This window comes from Phaenicophaeus curvirostris, chromosome 1 (genome assembly GCF_032191515.1).
Source record: "Phaenicophaeus curvirostris isolate KB17595 chromosome 1, BPBGC_Pcur_1.0, whole genome shotgun sequence".
NCBI lineage: Eukaryota > Metazoa > Chordata > Aves > Cuculiformes > Cuculidae > Phaenicophaeus > Phaenicophaeus curvirostris.
In genome coordinates this window covers 114497809-114522966 of record NC_091392.1, presented here as the reverse complement: position 1 = coordinate 114522966, position 25158 = coordinate 114497809, and the positions used below count along the sequence as shown (strand labels likewise).

The window sequence follows — 25158 nt, the reverse complement described above, 5'->3', positions numbered from 1 at the left end:
ATTAAACAAGAATACCCCTTAAATGAAATCCATCTTACGATTCACATTAATTACATGTTGCTCAGTTAATACACATTACCTGTCCAAAGGATCCTTTGCCTATTAAAGAGTCAATTTCATAACGATCCATCCACTTCTCCCCATTTTTTACAATATAGTCATAGTTGTCATCATCATAGCCATCATTGTAAACTTTTCGCTCCTTTTTGTGACTGGAATCATCTCCTTGGCCCTGCTGATGCCGCCGTTTTTTTTTTGCATAGTAAACCTAAATGTGGAAAGTATATTGCTTAAAAGAGCACTTGTTATAACATCAGTTCAATAAAAATTAGAACTGACTTTTATAATCACTGCACCTAGAAAATTCAGAAAGCAGATATAAAGAAATGCTTTAATTACACTGATCCCTAGAGTTCACAGGTGCAAAAAGAAGAGATGAAGTACATTATACACACAGCAGAATTTAAAATGGTTAAGTAGCCTGAAAAGAAGCGTTATAAGCTGCTCTTTCTGTAAGACTGGAAAATAAAAATTCCAAGGAAGTCAGTGATCACTGCAGAACTCCCTTCATACTCCCTACAACTGCCAAAGAGTTAGAAACTAGCTGATGCTTTCATGTATTATCCACACTATTGTCATATTTTGCATTTGCCAATAATAGTTCGATAAATAATTTAGGGAAAACACTATTTTTCCCTAAAAGCTTAGACACATTTCTTAAACATTTATAGGATGAGCTGAACAAGTATTTGTGCCGCTTATATTTGCTTATGTAATAGGAAAGCTCAACATCTGTTTATAAAACAACAGAAAATAAACTTCAGGATAAAACATGTCCCGTGGGCTGGACAGAAAGCAGGACCATCACATCAATGACCTCAAATGAGAAGGGAACAACAGATGAAAGGCTTGATTTTTCTTCTCTCTCCAAAAGATTATTCAGAGAAAATATACTTAATGATGTACTGTGAACAAAAACTTCACATGGATACACAATTACAAAGATAGCCAGAGCCATTACCTCATTAATATGCTTGTATGTTTTGATCAAATCTACGGAGAGTTTCCTCAAAGGAGCAGTGGCTGGATCACGGAAAGTTTGGGGCATCCGCCTCTGTAATATGATCACAACTTAGAAAAAAAACACCAGCACTAAAGATACAATTACTAAACCAAATCGTGATATTCCTCATAGACATCAGCTATTCCACTGAGGATCATTTTCTTTAAGGTGACATTAAAAAAAACAAACAAACAAACAAAAAAAACCCCAAATCTAGGAAATGAAATAAATTAACAGTTCAATTAACAGTTCAGTTACTTCTTAATATACTTGAGGAATAAAATAAATAAATAAATCCCAAGACTCCTACTTCTCCTCCCATTATGCCTAACAGACTTAATCCTTATAAACAGTTTTTTCCCCTGGTTAAAAATACAGCTATTTTGACAACTGAGGTTCTCACTGACATTACTCCTCTACCTCATGACAGATGCATGGAACTGTAAACACATTCAATGTATAGCTGCGTTAAAATCACAAATGAAATTCAGCAATGGTAACTACTGCAGAGCTGTTGCAGTTTGCTACATTTGAAGCGCATCAAATTCAAAATAACAACAATAATACAAAAAACCCAGGTCTACTGTGCCTTGCTACTGTGCCTTGCAGTAGCCAGGCTTAAATCTAAATCTAAAACCTAAAAGAAAATTTAGAGCATGCACATGAACACCGTAACTACATTTAAAGTTTTAAAACAACAAACCACATCCCTGAAATGGTTGTGATGTTCCTCATTTGTGTTTCCTAAAACTGAGTACACTTGGAACAAAACCATATTCAACAGCAGGTTGGGTTTTTAACTGATTTCCTGAAGAAACAAGACTCATGCGATAACATTAATTGTGAGCCTCTTTTTTTAATTTGCACACATATGCCATGTAAATTCTGATCTACTAATCAACTCCTTCTCATCCTTAAGATTTGTTTGAAATCTCAGAAGATGAAGTTCCTGAAACAGTAAAGCTCCAAGAGGCAAGCTGGAAGTGAGTTATATGCCCAGAAAAGATAAGACAGAACAACTAAGTCACAAACCATTTCATTTGGCTAAAGCTGACTACCTGCTCAGCAGACACTTACTTAACAACACAACTGCACCACCAGACAAGCTCTAGCAGCTTCCCTGTCTCACCCAGAGTGTGTCAGATGGGAAGCTAGGACAGAGAGTGACAAGGTTAGTGTGACTACTCCCGCAGCCTGCCTCTCTTTATTCTCTCTCTTCCCAATGACAGAAAGCCACAGAGCAAGTTCAAGCAATTCCACTAGAGAAAAGCACATTTCGGATACACTGAAGCCTCTTTGACTTCCTTTCCTCATTATTAAGAGGGTCCAGTGACCAAGCGTCACCACACTCAACCTTACAACTCTCCTCTCATCTCGTGGCACCAAATATGTTCACATTCAGAACTCTCATCACTTCCAAGCACTTCATCTGATCTGCTACCTCCTGTTATAACTAAACTGATAAGCAGCCTCCCACAGAGCTGAGGAAAGAGCATAAACTGTCAATAAAAATAACGAAACTGATTTTTGTATAATTATTACTGAACTAATAAATGAACCGGAGAAGCATAACTGCTCCTCCATCTTTCGTGCTCTTACTCAATACTTACAGCAGTGACTCTGCAAACTAGCTCATCTTTTGCCCAATGACCAAGTAAAACCAACTATGTTGAAGTGACCCAAAAACATTCTTGCAAACTGAAGCGACAAAGAGAGTTTGTGCTTCTGAAATTGGACCTGAACTCAGGTACCCAAGCAACTATACTAGGAAAGCTAACGCTCTCCCCTGGTGGATGTGCAGACTGCACAGGGGGAGGAAAGACACTGTGCGCAAAGCTGAGAGCGCAAGACAGAGTGTGAACAAGCAAGCATTAAAGAGGGGGGGGGGAAGTAAGAAACTGCCAGTAAGCTTTACTGCATCTGCTGAAGGCTCCTGAGAAACAGCAATTCAAAGCTCTGACGCGCACCACTCCAAATACACTCACATAACACTTTTTCACCCCTGCAAGACTGCTGACTTGTGATCTTTTTTATTAGAGAATGTTTCTCAGAAATTATGTGCTACAGTTAAACTTCCCTCAGGAAATTTTAACCTAACTCATGCCCTAGGTTTCTGGTCCAGTCAATTCACTTTCAGATATGCCCACTACCATCAATTTCCCTTACGCGGTTTTACCAAATTAGTTGTTTAATTCTTTTTTATTACAAGCACGACCATTTTGTGAATATCATAAAATTCTGTTTTAAAGTTTCCTAAACAAACTATTTGACATTTGCAAAACATTTTTGTTTGTTCCTTTCATCTGTCAAACAAATGTGAACAATTAAACAAATCACACCTAAACACGATCTCTTCTGGTACTCTCTCACTGTTAAACAACTAAACGGCATCTAGTCCTAACCCCAGCTGCTGCTGCTACAAGGCTTTTAAAAGTACTTCCTTTAAATTTCCCAATGTGACTTAGTAAGATTTTTGGAACGCAGGAACACTGGTAGATTCTGTTGGCAGAAGAATCTCTGCAGCGGTGCACAAATACTGGCTGGGACCAGCCTCTGCCCTAGGCTGACATGACCACACGGGGTCTTCATTACTGCAGGTCACAAGTTTTGCAGAAGACTCTCAGTGTGGAAGAATTCCATAAGTCAGATCAACTATTCAGACATAAGGTTGTTCTAATTTGGAAAGGGAATTTGTAGGACAAGCTTTCATATTTCTTTTCCAATTTACTTGCTTAAAAAGAATTTTTTTCTAATTTAAATTCTGAAATTAGTAGCTAGGTGAAAAAAACTTCTAACTTGTTGCCATTCCCCAATAACAAATTATTAAAATTCTGCAGACTACCCCTATGTTGCTTGCAGCCAGTACCTTGGTTTAAAACTGTGCTTTTAATTGTACATTTAGACAGTCACACATTCTCGAGGACACACTTTAACCTGTGTGAACTTTTTAATGGGTGCTATTTTTCTATCCTGGGTTCATGAAGTGTTGGCTGGGAGAGGAAAAATAATTGACCTTTTATTCCTCCCTCTGTTATATTGCAAAATTTGTATAATTCTCTTCTTTTTCCAAGATCCTTTTGGAGACTCTCACTCCCTTCTTTCTGATGATGCAAGACTATGGAACAAAGAAGTCATTATTGATTTTACACAATAGCACTCTGAAAATCTTTATCACTGGGGTAATACTGATATTCCCTCTTGGCCTCAAAGAATGCTGAACCACAAAAAAAAAAAAAGAAAAAAAAAGAAAAAGAACAATGCTATAGCACAAGCTTCAGTCTCTATCTGGTGGCCAGACAGCAACACTGCAACCTCAGATCTTCCCAAAGACAGAACACACACCAGAAGATATGCTTGTATTTCAAGACTGAGAGACAAGAAACTAGTTCCATTACAGTTACACATGTGATGAGTCAGTAAATACTCATCACGTTCTGACCAGTCCATACTTCTGTCTCAGTGGAAACAATAATGCTACCAGGATGGCACCATGACAAAAATTACATGGCAAGCAAGGAACTGAAATTTCATTTTCTTACCTATTAACCAAACACACAACATAGTGCTGAGAAGCAACCAGTAACTAGTCTAAGCAAAGAAGAATCAAATAAACACCAAAAAGGCAACCAAGAACTCCACTTACGTGTAGTCAACACATCTGAGACAAACTATGTTTTAAGAAAACTCTGACTTTTAACTCAGGTATGTTATTTTAACTCACGTATAGGCTTTGAGGTTTAATGAACGAAGGAACAGATAACAAAACATATGTCCAAGAGAGAAATTCGTTATCTAAAAAACAGATGGCACTGTTCCTTACTAAATGCATTTTATTTTGATTAGGGGAAATTCTGAGCAGATATATTTATATTCTATTAATGTAATGCTTTAGTTCAGCTTTTATTTTTTTAAATAAAGATCCACCACCATCCACATTTATCAAAAAAGAGACGAGATATCCTGCTTGTCTATAGTATGTTTCTTCTTAAAAACAGAACAACAAAGATTTTTATATTATAAGGCAAACTTTTAGCAAGAATTTCTGTTGTAATGACCTATTTAAGACTCCCATATTGAAGAAACAAATGGACCAGCCTCCCCTCCTAAGACTCTTGCCACTCAAAACCCTTCTTGCATCAGAATAATATAGGATAGGAAGTCAATGCTAATCTCATATTATGGTGGGTTGGCCACACAGTAGATGGTGTCTCCAGCTGATCAGTAAAACAAATGTTTAATTGCTACAACTGCGAGCCACAGTAATGCTCTGCCATAACATAAAACAAGTTTCAGTTTTTAGAAAAATTACCAAAGAGAAAAAAAAGTATGTGCCAGAGAACAAAATAAGAGAAATCAGGACTCTTCTTCAAAATGATTGTACTCAAAAGACAGAACTACATGCAGGCAGGGACAGAATTTCAGTCTAATTACTTTAATCACTGACTTGTGCTCTGTGACTACTTCCCTCCTATTCTGCCTTCCTTCCACAAATCAATAAGGTTGCCGAATAAAAGTAGTAGTAAGAAACAGATAAGTTTAAATTTAAATAAATAAATAGAACCAGCAAGGAAACAAAAGGTTATCTGCCAAGATGTTTATCTTTTCCGACTCATCACAATAATTTTTAAAAAACACAGCGGGGAACAGGAGTAGTAAGAGAAAGGGAATGAAGAAGCCTACTCTGAAATTCTTGTTGCTAGAGCATAAACATTTTTTTCTAAAAAACATCCGAGAGAGATGGAAAGAAACAGAAATGCTTTTACTGACATGAATTGCATGCCCACATTCATGACAGAGTCTGGTGAAGTCCGACCACCACCAAGAGTAATGCTGCTGATTAGGCAGCTGAAGTAACGGAACTAAGGATTTGCTACTGCCTGCTAGAACATATTAACTTTGCAATGACCTAGGTGCAATCAATAAAACTGCTGTCAACATCTGGACGGGAAAACCTAGAATTCTGCAGGTGATAAGTGATACCCTACAGAGAGAAAGATGTTTAGCGGTCAGCCTGATTTTTGAATTCCAGGTGCTTTGTGAAAGCTAAACTTTTGGAATTTGTTACCAAATCTGCCCAGGAGTCTCATTTCAACTTCCTTATCAAGTCAAACAATATCTTAAACTTTTGTATTCAACTGAAAAAAGTTTTAGGCAATCTGAGTATGCAGAATGAAGATAAATATTAGCACAGCACAAAAGAAATGCTTGTTTGGAATTGTGAAAACCTCTAAGCTTATCTTATATTTACATCAAACTATGTTGAACTCTCAAGATGCAACCACTTGAAACAGGACAAAGAAATATTAATGTTTGTTACTGGCAAAAGAGAAAGGCCCCAAGGATCTCATCTCTTCTATTCACTCCAGGCCACATGTTCCTATTGCTTTCCTGAAACTGATCCTGGCACTTGTCAAAGAGGTAAGACCACACAGTTGAGAGCAGGACCCTATCCCACCAGCAGGCCTGGCACTTGGCGAATCACAGATTTAAAGTAAACCCTAACAACCCAGCAGTTTTCGGGAAACAAAAGCATTAAGTCAAACTACTGAAGAAAACAGAAAAATAAAAAGGGATGGAACTGCAAGTTTTTAGCTGTAATTTTAAACCTCATAAATAAGTGAAAAACAAAGCAATCTTGTTGGCTTTGAAGTATCTTCCTGTTATTCGTTCCTTGCCAATGATGAGATGAGTAAGTTTTGGTAACTATGGTCATAGAGCAATAGGTGAAAAAGATTATATAAATAATATTTTAAGGGTAACGTGATATAAATACACATAATTTATATAACTTTAATATAAATTGTCATTACTGTTGCCTAACCTTTAATTTGCAGCTGCGAATGATTCACAGAACACCAGAATATGGTCTGCAAGCCGTTACAAATCAAAAACCAAGAAGCACAGACTGGGAATAAAAACAATAAATTAACATTCAAGGCCTAGCCTCACCATTATTTGGTTATGAATGAAAATCATTACGGGAACTTGAACAAGACAATACTCCTCCAAAAAAGGAGTCAGTCCTCAGTTAAAAGACAGACACAAAAATAACCTGGAAAAAAAAATAATGAGGCAAATCATCTTTGCTATTTATCAAAATGACATTGTTTACAGAAAATGCTGCTGTTCTACACCCTAAAACTTCACAGCTACTCTCAGCAATTGACAAGCAGTATCCTTGGGTATCTTGCTGCAGCCTGAAGAAATTTACTCTCAGAGGGGAACTACTTGATAGCTATTATTTCTAGAAAACTTCGGCATCCCAAAAGCTGATACTTCATCTCGGGTTTTATTTTCAAGCAAGTCAATGCTGTTTGATGCAAAAAAAATACTGTTTACAAAGTTCAGCAAACGCAGCAATCACAAAAGTAACCCTTGTGTTCTCGATTCCCTCAACAAAAGACTCCCTCAAAGATATACTACGCCACTCAGCAAATTATTTCACAGATGCTGAGTTGGTAAGAAGCAAGTTTATCCTAAGGAGGGACTGTTGTGCCGCCTCCTGGCAGCGGGGCGGGCGGTGCAGTGCGGCTCTGTGACCAGCAGATGGTGGCTGGAGCGCGGAAAAGAATTCCGCCTGGCGGTCCCGGCACCGCCACCGCCGAGCCTGGGAGATTCTCGCTTCATTGACCCAGCTGGCTACTCAGTCAACAAGGAAATGGAACACTTTCAGGAGCAAAGGGGCCGGCGACTCGCTATTCATCAACTGCTGGACGCTTGCATCCGAACTGGTTACTATTCCTCTGTTGAAAATGGTAACTGCAAAGCTGACCCAATCAAGGGGTTGGAAAGGCGTGTAGATGTGGTGCTTCGGGACATGGTTCAGCAGGAGAGTTGGCAGTGCCCGGTTTGCAGTTAACACTCTGTGACCTTAAAGATCCTTCTCCAACCTAAACGATCCTGTGATTCTATCTGGTCTGCTGCTGACCACTGTTGCACTAGGAAATTCTGGGAAACTGAAGCTCAGAGATTTGACTTCTTGTCTCTTTCAGTGGATACGAGATGTTGCATTACAAGGATCCATCCTTTAAGAATTACGCTTGTTGTATCTGCCAAAACTCATCTTTTTCTTCTTCCTATTTCTAACGGATCAATCTATCAAGCTTTCTACAACAACAGACACTCAGCCTATTCCTTTTGCTGCCTAGGTTAAAAACATGATCTTCTTAATCATCTGAATTTGAAAACAAAGAACTATGTCACCTTATGTGACTGAGGTCAGAAGACTTCAAAAAGTTGCTCACCAAAGTCAAGGGTGCTGAAAGCAGCTCACAAAGGATAAAGGAGCAACAATTCTGAGCTGCTTAGGCAGAGGACTATAAAGACTTCAACAACACAATTGCAGTAAAACAGGAAGACAAGATACAATGCAGGAAAAACAAGATGGAACTGGAAAAGTAAAAATGTTAATTCTAAAGCAATGTGCAAAGACAGCTACCATTTTACCCATTTAAATTCCTTGATGCTCTTTGGTTTGAAAACATGAACAACTAAGCACTAACTTACACTAAAGCTCACAAATGTCATGCCAGATTGCAACACCTCGCTAAGTACCTTGAATGGTTTAAGGAACACAGCAGCTTTTCTTAATTGGCAAACTGATTCGCTAACATCATTGTGGAGGTCTGGGGGACCTGTAAGCTAAGAAAAGTCACATAAAATACCTTTGTAGATTTCTCAAGGTAAGTACTATTATATATGAGTAGATTTACTCTTTCTGCTAAGTGGCTCTCATGAAAGCAAAAACATCCTTTACCAGCTCCATCCACTACTCCTCACAGACCTCCAAATCCTAGTATCAAATATCCTGGCAGTTAGTTAGACCACTCTGATCCCCTCTAATCTTTCCCTCTTTCTGCCTAAGTGCCTTCCTACAGAACAAGACCAATAGAGCACCTTTTGATGGTAGATTTTTTTGTCAAAGCCATCTTGAATCCAAAACCAGACTTGAAATACTTCATCTTCACCCTCATTAAGTGGAACATGTCTCATCAGCCTACGCCAAATTTTGAAGCTCTGACTTGCAATACTGGCTCTTCCGGCTAGCAACCTAGCACTATTAATCAGGAAGCTAGTTTAGCAGTTCTAGCAACTCAAAAGCAGTAAGGAAGAAACACCGATCTTGACAGCTTAAAAGCATACATAATCATCATAATCCCTGCACTCATTTTACCTCCTTGCAATAGTAAGTAGTAAATTATTAGTAGAAGTAGTAAAACCCCAATGGCAGCATAGCTTAACTTTTTTTTCATCTGCCAAGAAAAAAGGGTATCTTCCTTAATAAAATGCGTATTTTGTGCAAACCTCTCTATTCTAAATACACTAACCAGCGACTCTGGATTAGAGCACTGTCCATTAGAACAAATAATAAAGCACTCACATTCTAACATCAAACAGCCCTAATGAAAGAAAAAAAAAAGCCATTACTAAACTGTCTTTCCAACTCTCCACTTGGACAATATTTGCCCTCTCTTATCTCAAAAATGTTAGAAATAGAATAATCACAATAAGTATGTACCAGATGTTTAAAAACAACTTCCAGAAACTTACTCATCCACCCATCCTTAAAGAGTCAGGAGTTAATTAGTTTAAAAAAGAAAAAAAAAAACTCAAAACCACATGCTCTGATACTGTTATTTACAAGTGTATAATATACTTAGAGAAAGAATTATTAGATGTAAAATTACTTTTTTGTTATCATTTACCTGGTTTGTTAACGTTAGAGGTTGCTGAATCTGGTCAGCATACGATAAGGCAGAAACCTGTTGGTCGTTTATGTTCTGCTGTCGACGATCACTGTACTGCTGATGCGAATGGGACATCTGTCCAGCCATCTGAAGGCCAGCAGCATGGAATGAAAACGATGGTGCAAGCCGAACAGATGAAGGTTTGCATGCTGAAGTCTCTCCTCCTGCAAAGACAATGTGAGTTTTTAATGTAGTTAATGACTTGAAAATATTTACCTCAGTTAAGCCTCTGTCTCCCAGCTTACAGTGTTTATAAACACTAACAACTTCACTGTTTTAACATACACAGGTTTTCATACACAATTAGCCCACATAAAGATTACCTAGCTGAAATGCTTATTCCTGTTTCACAGCGACAAATTATTCATTAATCATTTGTTCCTATTTATCCTTAACACCCCTCTTCCAACACTATCACCTAACGTGTCACAACTCAGCCAGATTTTGACAGAGCTTATTTTCAAATATATGAATTTTGTGTATGGATTCCATGAAAGCCAGAAAAAACATGCAAGTTTTTCAAGGTTGCTCACAGCAACTTTCTGGACTGACCACATCAAATTAAAGAACAGCTAGTGCCCAGTCTCAGCAGGTCATCTTCCCTGGCCTCAATGGTTATGCCTTCCTACAAACTGCTTAGCTTGCTACCCCACATTTGGAACTTCTGCCCTTCTTCCAACACACACTGTACTTCAACTCAGCTTCCTGACCCTGCTGCTGAGTTCCATTATGCTATAGGTAGCAAGCACTGTAACCTAAATTAATTCCTTTTTGGGAAGGTGAAATCAAACTGCAAGAAGCAATAGCAAAGGAACTGCAAAGCAAGAGATAAACAAAACACTTGGTGCTAAGTTGCTGGAGAATGGCAAACTGCATTGCCAAAGTCCTTGACTGTGTAACAGCCTGAAAAATGCCAAATTCCACAGGCACAGAATCTGCTTTTAACCAGGACAGATTCCACACCTGTCAACTCTAGTTTCAGGCATCCATCAGATGGCATTTAATTGGTTCATAGTCTTCTTTCATCTTCACTGTCTCCCATCAGTGGAGGACAGACTGAATTACAATTTGGTTTTCTTAGTTTGCTAATGAGAGTTTAGCATGTTCTACATTTAACATCCATCCTTTAGCTTTTTGCTGACTATGCCAGAGAGGGGAAATTCTCTAAATGGATGGCACATTGGCACAACGTAAGAGATGGGGTAGGATGGGACAAGCAGTGAGGCACACTTGAAGCCACCACTGCCACTCAAAGAATACATGTGGAGTCAGAAGCTGAGATCTGGAAGCACAATTATTGGTAAAGGTTAAATATAAAAGCAAGATGTAAAATAATCAAGCACCTTAACCAGCAAGGGAAATCCTCATTTCCTTTACAATCAAAACCTTGCAAGAAAATACAATCAGTAGAAAACACTTCAAATCAATTTTACTCTCTTAAAAATAACAATTCACCACCTGCTCTAAGTTAAGGAAAAATAAAACATTGAAAATTATAGTGCATCATTGACTCAGCACCTACCAGGGCAGGGGAAGAACAGCATGGGACAAAATAAAACATTATTTTACATTACGATCATTTTAGAAAAATATATTCAATTAAAAAGTCAAAATAACATTCAAACAGCTACAAATAAGAAAGCCTATATGGAGTATTCACTAGTACTTAAAGGGGGGGGAAGTAAAATTGTACAGTGAAATACCCACTGACAGACCACTGGTATTTTTCTCCAGTGTTACAACTCGGTAGGACTAAAGACTAACAGAACAAATTGTTTCAGATAACAAACTGGTGGCCCACAAAACAAACATATTTTCACAATGTTTCATTAAATCTTCAAACATTTTTGTGTGTGTGTGTGTGTGTATTATGGTGCCTCTGCTAACTTAATAAAGTTATCAAGATGACCTTACAAATGGAAATAAAATAAAGAAATTTCTGGCCTAAAACTATTATAAGCTAAGTCAACTTAACATTGCACAGAAAATTACTTTAACTCTTCCGTAAAAGGTTCATTAAAAACTGCTTTGTGATTTTTAACACAAATACAGATTTTAGTAAGCTCTAAAAGTGAAACTATCCTCCAAAATTTAAAAGTACAGAGAAGAGATTAGTTAAGTTTCCAAGTGTAAACTTTTCAAAACATGGGCATATTTTGAGAAGTTTTCATTAAAAGTAACATCTTACGTTCACTTGTGAACTGAGCAACAGATCGTTGCCTTCCTTTTTAAATTTAAAACTATGTATTATGAAATTCACATTTAAATACAGTGGGAAAAAATGCATGCAAAGATTCTAATGCATCAGCTGGCCTCTCTCAAAGATACCACAGTCCCTTTATATAGTAATGCTTCTGTCACTTAGATCATTTAAAAATTGTATGGAAATATTTTTACCCACGCTACCATATTTTCTTAATACCTAAACTCCATTTTTACTAGAGAATCAGTTAATCATCCATCTGTACAACCTGGTAAATTCAGTGTACCTTTACTTTTCAAGATATAGTGAATGGTCCAGTAAGAACACGTCAACACATGTAAAATATTACTTGGTATCTCTACTTTTCTGCTCTTTTAATTTCTGCTGATTTTCTGCTTAACCTGAATAAAAAGTAATCTCACTTAGCGACATCATGGTGGTTAAATTAAAAGTCAAAACAATATTTAAAATTAGACAGTCAAGAAACACTATAAATTTTGAATCGTAGAGCATATTACTTTAAAACTTTTAATTTCTTGTAATTTTTTACCCCAGGACAGTTTCCCAATAGCATGCTAGATATCTTAGCATATTATATAAAAGTAAAAATTAGGTTTATTAAGTTAAAAATCTCTACTTGCAGGTGTCCCTAAAAGAAGCAGAAAGCTCACACATTTACACACAAAAACCCCAGTAGCATGGAGTTCCCACTTACAATTCAACTTCCCAGTATCTTCTGATACTCACTCAAAATATCATAACAAATCTGAGGATAAACTGAATAATGCACTATACACACTTTAAAGGAGAAAAAAAAGAAAATTAGAGTAAGATTAGAAGCAAAATCATCCCCCAAAAGAACAGCTGTAATACTGATGTTTCACTTCAGCTTTAAACTCTTGATGCTTGTGCACCCTTTCCCTCCCCAGTGCACTAGCAGGACAATGAGGCTGTACCTTTCCCGGTCTTCCAAAGAGACAACAGTTGGTTGGACCAACTCAGTTAATTCCACAGTAATGTCCCAGGGAAGAGAGCTTCAGAATTTATTGCGAAGTGACTGGGCTGTAGAATCACCAAGTTAGTTTCTCTAAGAACCACAGTTTGACAAGTCACTTATTTTGACTCATTCAAATTTTTTTTGAAGATGCAATGTTTGTGATTAACAAGCATTTACCCATTTCCCTCGAGGCAAGTCACACACAACCCATGACTGTCAACATATATGAATAAAAATATAAAAATTGTATCCCATAAAAACTTTTTATAAACCATTGTTCTTCGGGAGAAACAAACTGATTTCACAAACCAGCACTAAATCTCAGAAAAAGAGACATTACTTAACACAAAAGTTTGACTACAGTCTCATGACCTGAAGTCTGTTACAAGCAGAGGAATGGAAACTGGCGTGCCCATATATCCTGTGTTTTGATACCAAATAGAAAGGCATCCCAATTTCTGCAGAGATGGTGGTATTAAGCCTTAACCACGTTACTAATAAGCAAGGACTACCCAGGTCAAAAGTATAAGAACTGTAAGAACAGGCTCTAAAAGATCAGAAGCCACGTAATTTTCATCTATGTGATTTCTTACTGTCACAGAAATGGAGACACACAAGTTCACAGACTCCTCTTGCTGAAAGTAGTCTTGTCTATGAACAAAACCAAGGAATCTTCAGAATATAGTCCCTGATTAAATACTTGTCCTTGCCACATTTCAGACTTTGTTTCATACCAGCAATCCTACCCCAGGACAACTAATCCCAGGAAAACACACATAACTTACTACTATGAACAGAGAAACAGTCACGTTAGGAAGAAACGGGACTTTTTACAAGGGCATGGAGTGACAGGATGCGGGGAATGGTTTTAAATTGGAAGGGAGAAAATTTAGATTGGGCATTAGGAAGGAATACTTCATGATGAGGGTGGTGAGGCACTGGCACAGGTTGCCCAGCGAAGCTGTGGATATCCCATTCCTGCAGGAGGTGGGACAGGGTTCCCAGCTGGACAGGGCTTTGAGCACACTGACACAGTGGAAAGGGTGGACTTTTGGAATTGGATGATCTTTAAAATCCCTTCTAACCCAAACCATTCTGTGATTCTATCATAGGAAAGAAGGTAGGGTTTATTTCTTTAAAGTATCATCTTAACACAGTAGAAGAGTGTAAGTTCAGAATATACTTCTTCATTTGGCAAGGACGAGAAATACTTCATTCAGAATATGTTTGCTTAAAGGGATTTTTCCAAGTTTCAAGGAAATTAGTAACTAAAGGTAGAAAAATACTTGAGATGGTAGTTATTTAACAGCCTTAATAAACTATAGTTGGTTTAATATAGGACAGGTTTTGGTACAATTTTACAGATTTTTAAAAACCCAGTGCAGTTTCAAAATTCAATTTCCTACTTCATCTACCTTAGATTCTGTTGTTCTCATTTTGGTATCAGTCTGTATAACTCATTTAAACATTACTTTCTCCCAAGAGTTTAATAAGACAAGCAAGTTGTGCAACGCATTACAGGCCTTCTCCTTTCAACATGAAGTCAGGCACACTCACCAACTGACTGTGAACAGCTGCAGGTAACAGTGTGCCACCCCGAGTGGATCACTGTTCAGAAAAAAAAAAAGTGTCTTGTGGTCATTTAAATTTGGTATTTAAGAATAGGAAAATTTCAACTGAAGTTTTCCCTACAGCTAGGCCACTGTGAACTCTGTTCTTCGGACAAGACTTATCAACAACCTAATAACACCAAAAGGCACGCTACAGCCTTTCCCACAGTCACTGACTGAGCACTGTCACAGCTTGCCCAGAGAAGCTATGGGTAAGACATTCTGGGTGATACTCCAAACCCAACTGGGCATAGTCCTGGGCAGCCACAGGTGGTTGGACCAGGTAGCCTCCAGAGAGGCCCTTCCAACCTCCATGGTTCTGTGAATCTGTGACACATGCCAGAACAAAGTAAATGACAGGCTTTCTCTCTGTGAATCGGGGAACTGATAGATCATATGCTCTTGTCACATGGGACTGCACTTGAAAATCCCCATGGCAATGAAATAGTTTCACTGCATTTCTGTCACCCAGCTCATTAAATATATGCTCAGCTTCTCAAGGTATGTATGTGACTCTCTTTGTCCCTCTGTCACAGTTCTACTGAAGTATTCTATTTAGGCATACTTATATTGAGGGATTAAAAAAGGAGAAAAACTCAGACATTAAAATCATTAGAACATTAAAAGAAGTGACATTTCCTTAATATTTCTTCATACCCACGTACCTCACACTTAAAAAAACTAAACCCAAAAAAGGACCACTGCAATGCTTCCGACACCATGAGTTATACAGACTTGCTCTAAGAGATGAGGGGAGAAAAAAGAATTGGCTAGAATAGCAGTCCTGACCTCTTTTAGTTTTAGGCCCCAGTTGTCAAAAAGCTATAGAAATGGGAACATTTGCGTACATCCATTAATTGAGGTTCACAAAAACCCTGCTGGCTGAAGTTCATCTGGACAGCTTTAGGCATGCAAAAAAGTAAGTGATCTACTGACCATCACAGCGCCACTAAAATCCACAGGAGCTCGCTACCATACCACAGCTGTAACTTCTACAGAATAGAAATATCCAAGGAACATGGTCTTGTCAATCACTGATCTTCTTTTCTAACCATTGTAAGTTCGAATTATTATACGTTGTAGAACACACTGCAAAGGATATAGTGACAGAAAGCTGAAAGCATGCCAAGATCTCCATGCATGAAGGACATTAAGGGAAGAGATTTCAGCTTAGGAGTGGGTAGAATTATCTTGGGAATGGGCTTTACCTAATGTGTTAGTTCAGGGAATGGCATAAAAAAATATAGGTTTTTGTATGTTTACAGTTTAAGTTTTTAGCATTTTCAACCAATATTTATTTGCCTGTGAGGAGATTAAATCAGAACTTGCCATAAAGAAGGTCCAGCTTTGGAAGGCATCCCTTATTTCAGTCTTAAGAGCGTTTTCCCTTTTCTCCTACAGTCATGAGAATGTAACAGCTCTTTTGAAGCGAAGCTGTTCAGAGCACTCTATTTCTTTAGTGATATTTCATATACCATAATACAAACAAAACATAACAACAGTAACTTCTTGACTTTTGTAAGTCTGCTGCCTCAGGAAAGTAACGAGAGGAAGAAGTAAGCACTAATAAAACGCTACGCTCTTGTACAAGCAAGCCACTGTAACTGAGAGAAAATGTTTAAAAGCCGACCAATAGCATAAATGTGATGCTAGAGAAAACATGAATTATAACCTCAAGAGGTTCATAACTTAGAACTCAGAACCTAAAGGGGGCCATTTCCTTAATATTTCTTCATACCTACTTACCTCACACTTAAAAATTAAACCCAAAGAAGGACCACCGCAATGCTTCTGACACCATGAGTTATACAAGCTTGCCCTCAAGACTGACAAAAAGGACCCTCCAGTGCAGCAGCTGATCTTGATTTCATGACACCAAGAGACAGAATTCTCTACTTGATAACATAACCTTTGCAACAGCCCTAAAAATACTTCACTGTCTATTGACTGTTGTACAAAATGGAGTAGGTGAAAGCAGTGCAAGTCACACAAGTTTTCTATTCTATCCTATCCTATCCTATCCTTTTAAAAGTTCAGATGTAGTCATTCTCCATGTTTGCAAACTTACCACTAACCTGGTACCTAAGTAACAGATTTCCTTTAAAATCTTAAGAACTTCATAGCCTGTACCCAAGTCCTCTCCATCTGGCTTCCAGGCAGAGATTACTAAATTTGCAGAACACTTTGACTGCTTCCTAATAATGTCACTGTTCCCATTTCCCCATCTCTTTGTTTAGCTCAGCTCAAAGAAGAGGAAGAATTTCTTATTGGATCCATAAATTAAAGACCAGTGAAGTATGGCACTGTAGCATTTAACTGGCAGAAATAATGCAGAGCTAAATTGGAATCAGTGGCAATATTCCTTGGGGCTTTATCCTGGACTGTGGGGTCATCTCATTTTGATGTATGAAACTTTCTCCTCTGCACAATTCATCTTTCATTCTCTTCGCATCACTAGCGCTTTCCTTCCTGTTCTTCAGCATTTTCCTTCTAAGCATCATTGCTTTGACCCTAAATATTCTGAGCTTCCTTTCACCTCCTCTCCCTTCCTGCCTCGTCCTCCCTTCCCCTATTGTCTCTTTACTATCTATTATTTGGGTTATTCAGCAATATGCAGAGATATTCCATCTCAGTCGTATCTACACAGCTGAATGAGAACCTGCTAGAAAACACAACCGGAGAGCAAAAGTGTGAACTGTATCACTTACCACAAAGGGTACTCTCATTTCCACTCTCAAGAGCTCAAGAGCTTATTAGCCTATGCCACAGACCAAGTAAGGTAGCTCTTAGTACTGCATGTGACTGGTTCAGACTTAATATCCTATTTCTAATCCTTGCTACCCTACCAGAGACGAAGGCACCTACCTTCTTGTTATTCTTTTTTTTCTGTATTTAAATTACTGAATGTGAAAACAGCCAAATGTTTCCTCAAAGAAAATCCTGTAATTGTTGAGGAACTGTACAGTTCTCTTCCTTCACATAGTATGCAACTTTTACTGCAATTAATCGTTTCACAGAGTTCTCATCAACCTTGTTTTTTAAGATCCATGCTTGGAAGACTTCTTAGCACCTATGAGCATTATAATATCTCAGCTATTATGTCAAACGTACCTCTAAGAAGCAAGTCTGGAAAAGTGAGAAGACTGATCTTTGCATTGCTTTAATATCCAACCATCTCTGCACTGTATTAGCACATCCTAAAATAGATGAGCAATTAGCAAAAGAGACAAACATTTGTATCTAGAGAATTTTATTCAAATAAACCCACATTTAAGACAAGTCAGACCTACTCAAGCTCTGCCTAAGCATAATAAACGTCAAGCACCTGGGATTTTAGAGTTTAGAACTATCATCTTTTAAGCAATAAGCAAATGCCAACTTGAACTCTAAGTGAACTACTGCTCTACTGAAATACTGCTTTGCCTATTGTCCTCATGCACTGCATTTAAAATAACTGCATGAGAACATGACGGTACATGGACTTCACTCAGCTTGCTCTGGAATGAGGAAAGCTGTGAAAGAACCCAGGGAACAAAGGGAAATTACCTGTAGCAGCTATTGTAGAACAAACAACACCATTCTAAATATTGCACCCTAGTTCCTCCTCTGAAGGAGGAACTATATTATTACGGAGGAATTATATTATTAAGAATGGCTACTTCAGAAGCTATTCTACAATAACCATTCAATCAACTTCCCTGTACAGAAATGTCAAACGCTACTTTCACTCGAAGCAAAATTAGACGCTAAACTTAGGAAAAACGACCCTCTCAAGCTCTGTTCACTAGGCCAACACACCCAGCCCAAAGAATCCTTCTCCTTGTACTTTTTTTTAATGGACAGAGCTGGAGAGAAGGTGAAGTGCTTAAGAGGCAACATAAGATTACTTCCTGGTGTCATCTTTTCCAACAGTTTGCACCTTTGACACGACTTGTCTGTCATGTGTCTGTTCATACGGTAGAGGCAGAGAAAGAAACCTGGAGAAAACACAGGCCAATAGTAGGTTTCATTCATGTTTCTGACAGTGTCGAGCCTGTTCTTGGACAACATCTTCCTTGGATGAGCTGCAGCAGGAGGTGGCCTTTGGACAGGACTGGCATGCACATGCTTTATTGCTCTTGTGCAGTAAAGCCTGTATTCAGCAGACACCAGTTCTCTCTACTGTAGAAATACAGTGGCTAAGACCTGTGACAGGGACAGGTTGCGGTATGTATCTCTCCCTAGTCACTTCAAAAATCTGGTACCAGAAAGAACGAACACCATTGCTCACTATAATCCTCCTATAACAAGAGAACGAAATTTCTAAAACTCACGAGCAACTTATGATTTAATCCACTGGCAACACTACATAGATCTATGTTTCATTAACATATAAATGCCACGTTGAGTATACTCTGGAAAATCTTAGAACTAAGAAGATTTTGTGAAAGTGAAACTATTTTGTTTTTATAAACTAAGACCAAGATTGCCAAAATTCTCAGTTAAAGACTACAGGAAACACAAGCACTCTAACTTTCAAAGTCAAAACCTCCATGAGAACTCTGCTTTTGCATTTTTGTTCCCAAGAAGCAGTCTGCCTAAGATCACACCTTAAAAAAAAAAAAAAAAAAAAAAAATCTACAACTCCACAAATAAACAGTGAGGACTGAACTGATGTACAGGCCCTCACATGTATCAGAAGCCTCTACCTAGGTACATACTGGACTGAAAGAACACTAAAATTGAAAAGTATTGTGCACAGAAGTTAGGAAACACCAGAATACTTTCACAGTTTTAATTCAGTGCTTCTATGTAAATAAGTTATGATACTGTTTAGTTACATGAATACTCTATTTATTTTAAGGCATAGAATGGAAGTAGCACAAACTGAATAGGTTGCCATACAATACATCCTTTTATTTTCATTGTACTTAACATAATATCCCTTTACGCTCCTTAGGACTGTGCTCTAAATAAAATTTTTACTGTCTGCATACATATTCTATACAGTAGTCATTGTTTTCGTATTCATGTAATTCACAAATAACAATTTCCTCTTAAGTGACTGGATTTTATCGTGTTCTGCAGAAAACCAGGGAGACGCAGGTTAAACACAAACAGATTCCATGACTTTGAATTTCTAATTTTGTACACACGGAATTTGAAAGACTTTACAAAGACATGGAACACATACTAGTAGGTAAATCTGCTTTACAGAGGTCCACAGAGAACCTTTACAAGTTACATTTCAAGAATTTGGGAAAAGTAAACCAAATGAGAGAGATCTGAAATGGGCATTCATTTCTGCTTGCAAGCAAAACCAAACAAGGTGGAGTACTTGATTCATGTTGGACTACAGTTCTTTCAAGCAACAGGGCACCAACATAGGAATTATTCATATCTCAAACCAAAGATGCATTCGCATCAGTGTCCTGTCTCTGAAAGTGGCCGACACTGGTCATCTTGGAAGAAAACAGGGCAAGCATATAGCAGTGGGTGCTTAGGATAGTCATCCAGTCTCCAGTCTAGGAATTGCACGAAACAGAATCTTTGCGATTATCATGTGATGCACATATATATATATACACACAAAAAAATATATACACATATATCGTGCATCCTTTTCTTCCATGGACCTTCTGAACCACTTTTTACACTTCATCTTTTAGCATCCAGAAGACCCATGGCGAAGGGCTCCATGGATTGTTCACAGGTGGCATGAGCATGACCTCCCTTCCTTTGTTGTGAACTTGCATTTTTCATGTGATGTCCTCTGCTGTACCGTAACAAAAATTATGGCTGCCCTCCTTCAAAGAGGCAACAATATTGGTATGAAGAAATGAACGAGAGGCTTCGCTTCAGCAACTCTGTTTATTCAACTGTTGAGTGATTGATTTACCTTTTTTTTTTTAAGCTCCCTTTAGCACTCTGTCTTCACGTGATCCTCCAACAGAGGATAATCTAATATTTAGAGAAAAAATATACTCGGCTAACGTGTTTACATATATAACATTTATATGCCAATGTATTTATTATTGAAGTTTTTATCTTTTTCTAATACACATTTAATATTCTTCAGAAGTTTTCTTAACACATTAGTACTCTGTCCAACTCTTCATCATCAACCTGATGCTTGAGAAACACCGTTCAAATTCAAGTAGTTAGGTTCATGACTCAGTCCAAGACAGTATTTAATATTATGCCAAATAAGTAAGTAAAACTGAATAGCTGAGCAATCAATACTAATTTATTGAATGTTTAATAGATCATATTTAAAGAAGAGGACTGATATTTGCTTTAAAACTGAAAAAAAAAAAAAGTTAAAATATTCAGAAGAATAATACATTGTTTTTTCAGAGGACACCAGTGCTGGTGAAAATGTGCCAAAGACAGGGTTCGCGTACTCCTTTTCCCTCTCCCCCCACAGATTTAGGTTTACTTTATGATTTTAGGCAATTATTCTAAGGTTATGAGGTTTGTAAGTTTTCTAATTTAATGAAAAACCTGCCGCTTAAACAGAGGGACTACAAAGACAGGGGAAAATGGAGATCAATGTTTTTTATGATCACAGTGAAAGTTCATAACAGCTTTTAAAATAGAGAAAAAAGTGTGAATGTTATTCCACACTAAAGTTTAAGAACTACTTAATTCCATCTACATAAGCATCTAGGTGAAAGGCCCACACCTGTCCTCCAGTTACCAGTGCAACCTCTGAAAAGCATAGATACAAATAGAAAACACTGTTTATACAGAAAGTTCTGTCAAATTTAGTAGGTAAAAAAGGGTAAAGGAGGAAAATATAACTAATGGCAATCTCAAAATACAGACAACAAATTTAGTGACACGAACGTTAAATTCGTATGTTTGTATGCAAGTGATTCCACTAAACGTGCTATAAGAGAATGTCCACACTCACATTTCAGAAGGCTTCAAGCCAGCTCCACTTCATGTACACACAAGACACATTTTATTTTCATTTTTAGCTTCTAAAATGCACTAGAACTTGGAATCACCAAGGTCCCATATTAAAAGGAAACATTCGCTTTGTTCAAGAGCAATTAGATTTGCCTCTGCTGTCATTTTTCTGAAGGGTTTACGAAACAGTAGAAAAGTTAAAATTCCAAAGTAAAAATCAGATTTAATCACAGTCCACTTTTTAACAGTAAGCTTTGCTCTCCACAATGAACACAACTTGTTAACGGCTGCAGACTATCAGTCATCTGAACTAATGCACTACAATAGTTAGTTTAGAAACCCAAAACTTGTTTAGTCCTAAGTATAAGCATTAAATTATGAGAACGTCCGTTCTCTTGGTATTAAAGTACCAATTAATTCAAATTTGTTAGAACCTAAAGAAATGTTTTGTGCACAGATGTGTTTTTTAAAAAATTTCACAAAAAAACAGTTGTCAAATGAAACTACTTTTACCAAAATTCCAATTCCAACTGAACTCAAAAGGATTTAAATGTGCTGACACCAGGGTTACTCTTGGTCAATAATATGCCAGTGAAAGTGATTTCCACCGTTGCTACTAAATGCTAGGTGGTATCAAACCTCAGGCACACATTGATATCAATACTAAGGGGAAGGGCGAGAGAGAAAAAAAAAGAAAGAACACCAAACCTACGTGGCTAGATTTACTCAGTTAAATAATTTATTATCCCTACAGTCAGTTTTACCGAGTTGGACAGAAAGAATGTAAGCAGTTACGCAAAGAAAGCCCACAATTTGGACAGCTAAGGAGAGAGGGAGAGACTAGGGAAGATGACTGAAGAAGGTAAACTAATCCATGATTGAACAGGAGAAAAAGCAGGCTTGCAAAGCAACAAGAAAGGAATAGACACAGATTTAAGCAACAAAAATATTTTAAGATCAGATTTCCCAGTATTCACAGGCAGGAATTATTTAGGGCAGAAAAAAATCCAGGCTCAACTGTTACAGCTGAGATGGAGTTTGGGTTTTGGTGTGGTGTCAGGGTTTTTTTTGGGGGGTGGGGGATGGAGACATGCGAATATACCATTTCTAAAAGGCAAGCGTGCGTTCTAGAAATAGATTTTTCTATATTCGCACCAGCTACTGATACTTATCACAAGTAGAGAGATTACTGCGTTTTAGGAAGTCCTGATATTAAAGCTGACTTTATTAACGTTCCGAAGCCGTGACGCTTCCCACATAAACCTGGCGGCTCCAACACAGGGCAGTTTAATTTAAAAGAAGAAAGAAAGGAGGTAAATGAAGCGGGGCGGGAGGGCAGGAGGGCGGGCGGTCCCCTCCCTCTCCGCAGCGCGGGCAGGGCCGGGCGGGCCCCGCTTCCCGGCGCGGCCCCCGCAGCCGGCGCGGCCCCAGCAACAGCGGCACGAGCGCAGCCAACCGCGGCCGCCCCGCCGCGCCATTGGCCGAGCGCGCCGCCCGCGCGACCAACCCGCGCGCCGTATGCAAATCGCCGCCCGCAGTTGCCGGGGCAGAGCCGCCGCCGCTCGCCCAATCGCTGAACGCGAGCCGCAAACAAGAAACGCGATCGAGCTTTGTCACGTTTGCGAGCCGCTGTTAACGCTTTCGAGCTTAAAGCCGGCGCGGACCGACGGCTTCGGGGCTCGGGCTCCCGGGACGGCCTGAGCGGCCCCGAGCGGCTCCTGTCCCGGCGCTCCCCGGCCCGGGAGCTCCCCGCTGACGTTCCTCGGAGGGCTTTGCGCAGCAGCGAAGAGCAGGGAAGCTCCCTCTCGCTGGCTCAGGCAGATCCCCTTACAAAACGCTGTGTGCTGCTCCTGGTGCGGCACCCCCTCCTTGGCAGGGACCGAGCCGCTGTCTGGTTGGGTTTAAAGAAGAGGAGAAACACTAAAGAAGGAACCTCCTTCGTTATTTACCCCACTGACAGATTTATTTACCCCGCCGACAGGTTTTAAGTAAATCCAAATCCAGTTCCAGTTCATCTAACCAAACTGCACCGCCAATAAAGGCTGAACTAGAGAAACTGACGTATCCTACAAGAAATAAGCAGGTCTTTTTTTCCCCCTACTCGTTTAAAAAATTAAGCTTATCTGAAAGAATGTTTGCCTCTGAGTGTCTCTGCATATGCCAGTGTGAATACACGGGGGAGCACAGCAGCCGCTGACCACCATCCCCTCCAACACTCCTCAGGAGGTTCCCTTCCCACACACGCAGATGTGCGTTTTGAAAACCAGCATCGCTCATCCCGCTTCAAACAAAGTCTCTAAATGCAAAGCCTGACAGACTTACTCTGGAAGCAACTGCCTCTCCCTTCAAAACCAGAACGCAGCTGCGCAGCTTCCCTCTACACTGTGGCGGATGCAGGAGATCCTGTGCATGTTTTACTTCACTTTCCACAGCCCGACAGGGATGTGGAAGGGCTACTTGCAAATTCACTCACCTGGGAGGCGGGTGCTTGTACATTTTTCGCTCTCGAGTGCTTGTGGAAGATGCCCGACACTGGCAACCGACATCTCCTGCCCCGGTACACACCAGGTACAAGATACAAAGTAACGGCAGCAGCCTCTGTGAATGAAACCCTCAAAGGATCGAGACACTGTTCTGCTCGCCGATCGGCTAAAGGAGGTCTATGACTTTCTGTCAGGTGCTAACCTGGGTCACTGCTAGAGAAGAGAGAGGCTCTGTATTTATAAATCTCTACGGCACTAAAAACTTTTCAGATCTGAATTACAGAATCTGCTTTTTAAGTGCCCAATATGTCAGTTCCACAGCCTGATGCTAACAGAAACCAAAGTTTTACTGGCTCACTTAGAAAAACTTAACTTCATTTTGGAAATTTTATCAATAGTAAAACTAATAAAATATGTCCTTGTATGTCCTAAAATACATACAGTTATCTTAGCATGTGCACCAACCCCTCTGATGCCTACAGAAATCAATTCTATCCTTCATCTCATATTATCTTTTTAAACTAAATTACTGTGGTTTGATTTACACTCATCTAGCAAATACTGTAATAGCACAACAGCAACAGCAGTGAGCAGCAGCAGCAGAGTGTTATCTGACCACAGGCTTACAAGATTTTCCAAGCAATCCAGCCTGGGTGGGTACTTTGCAGCACTAATCCTTCTCCTAGTCTGGTTAACTGTCCTCTCAAAGTAATACTTTTATCAGCCGTTAAGTAAGAGTTTACCGTACTGGTGCTGTGCTTTCTCTTTTCCCCACCTCTAAAGAGAATATAAAATAACATTACTTAGAATTTTCAATTGACAGTGCAAAACTCATTAAAGGCTGAATAGAAATTACCTGCTACACAGCCACATGGCAAACCATACAATCCACAAAAGAAGTGAAAAACACCAAATACCTTTCACCTAATCAATACCTGTGGCTAACAGCTAGCCTAACGTCTAAAACTTCACTGTTCGGGTTCCACAGGCATTTCTAGCTGAACATAATATAAGGTTAGCATAAAGAACTGAATCATTTTTAAAGGTCTCCTTTACTCTATTGTACAAATACATATATATTTTAAAAAGAATCTTTTCCTTCACGTAAAAACCATCAAAGGAAACAGAATAATTCAAGTCATTTCCCATTTGCAGTTACTG

The 25158-nt window shown here is 38.8% G+C and overlaps 1 protein-coding gene across 1 annotated transcript in view; it reads right to left on the bottom strand.

The window, feature by feature from the left end:
- DYRK1A (dual specificity tyrosine phosphorylation regulated kinase 1A) overlaps positions 1-25158 on the bottom strand; it is an 88571-nt gene that overhangs the window by 12911 nt on the left and 50502 nt on the right. Inside the window, exons 3-5 of the mRNA XM_069871378.1 lie at positions 9769-9974; positions 1022-1114; positions 80-268 (exon numbers count right to left, since the gene is read on the bottom strand). Coding sequence (XP_069727479.1) covers positions 80-268; positions 1022-1114; positions 9769-9974 — 488 coding nt within the window. The remainder of the gene's footprint in view (positions 1-79; positions 269-1021; positions 1115-9768; positions 9975-25158) is intronic.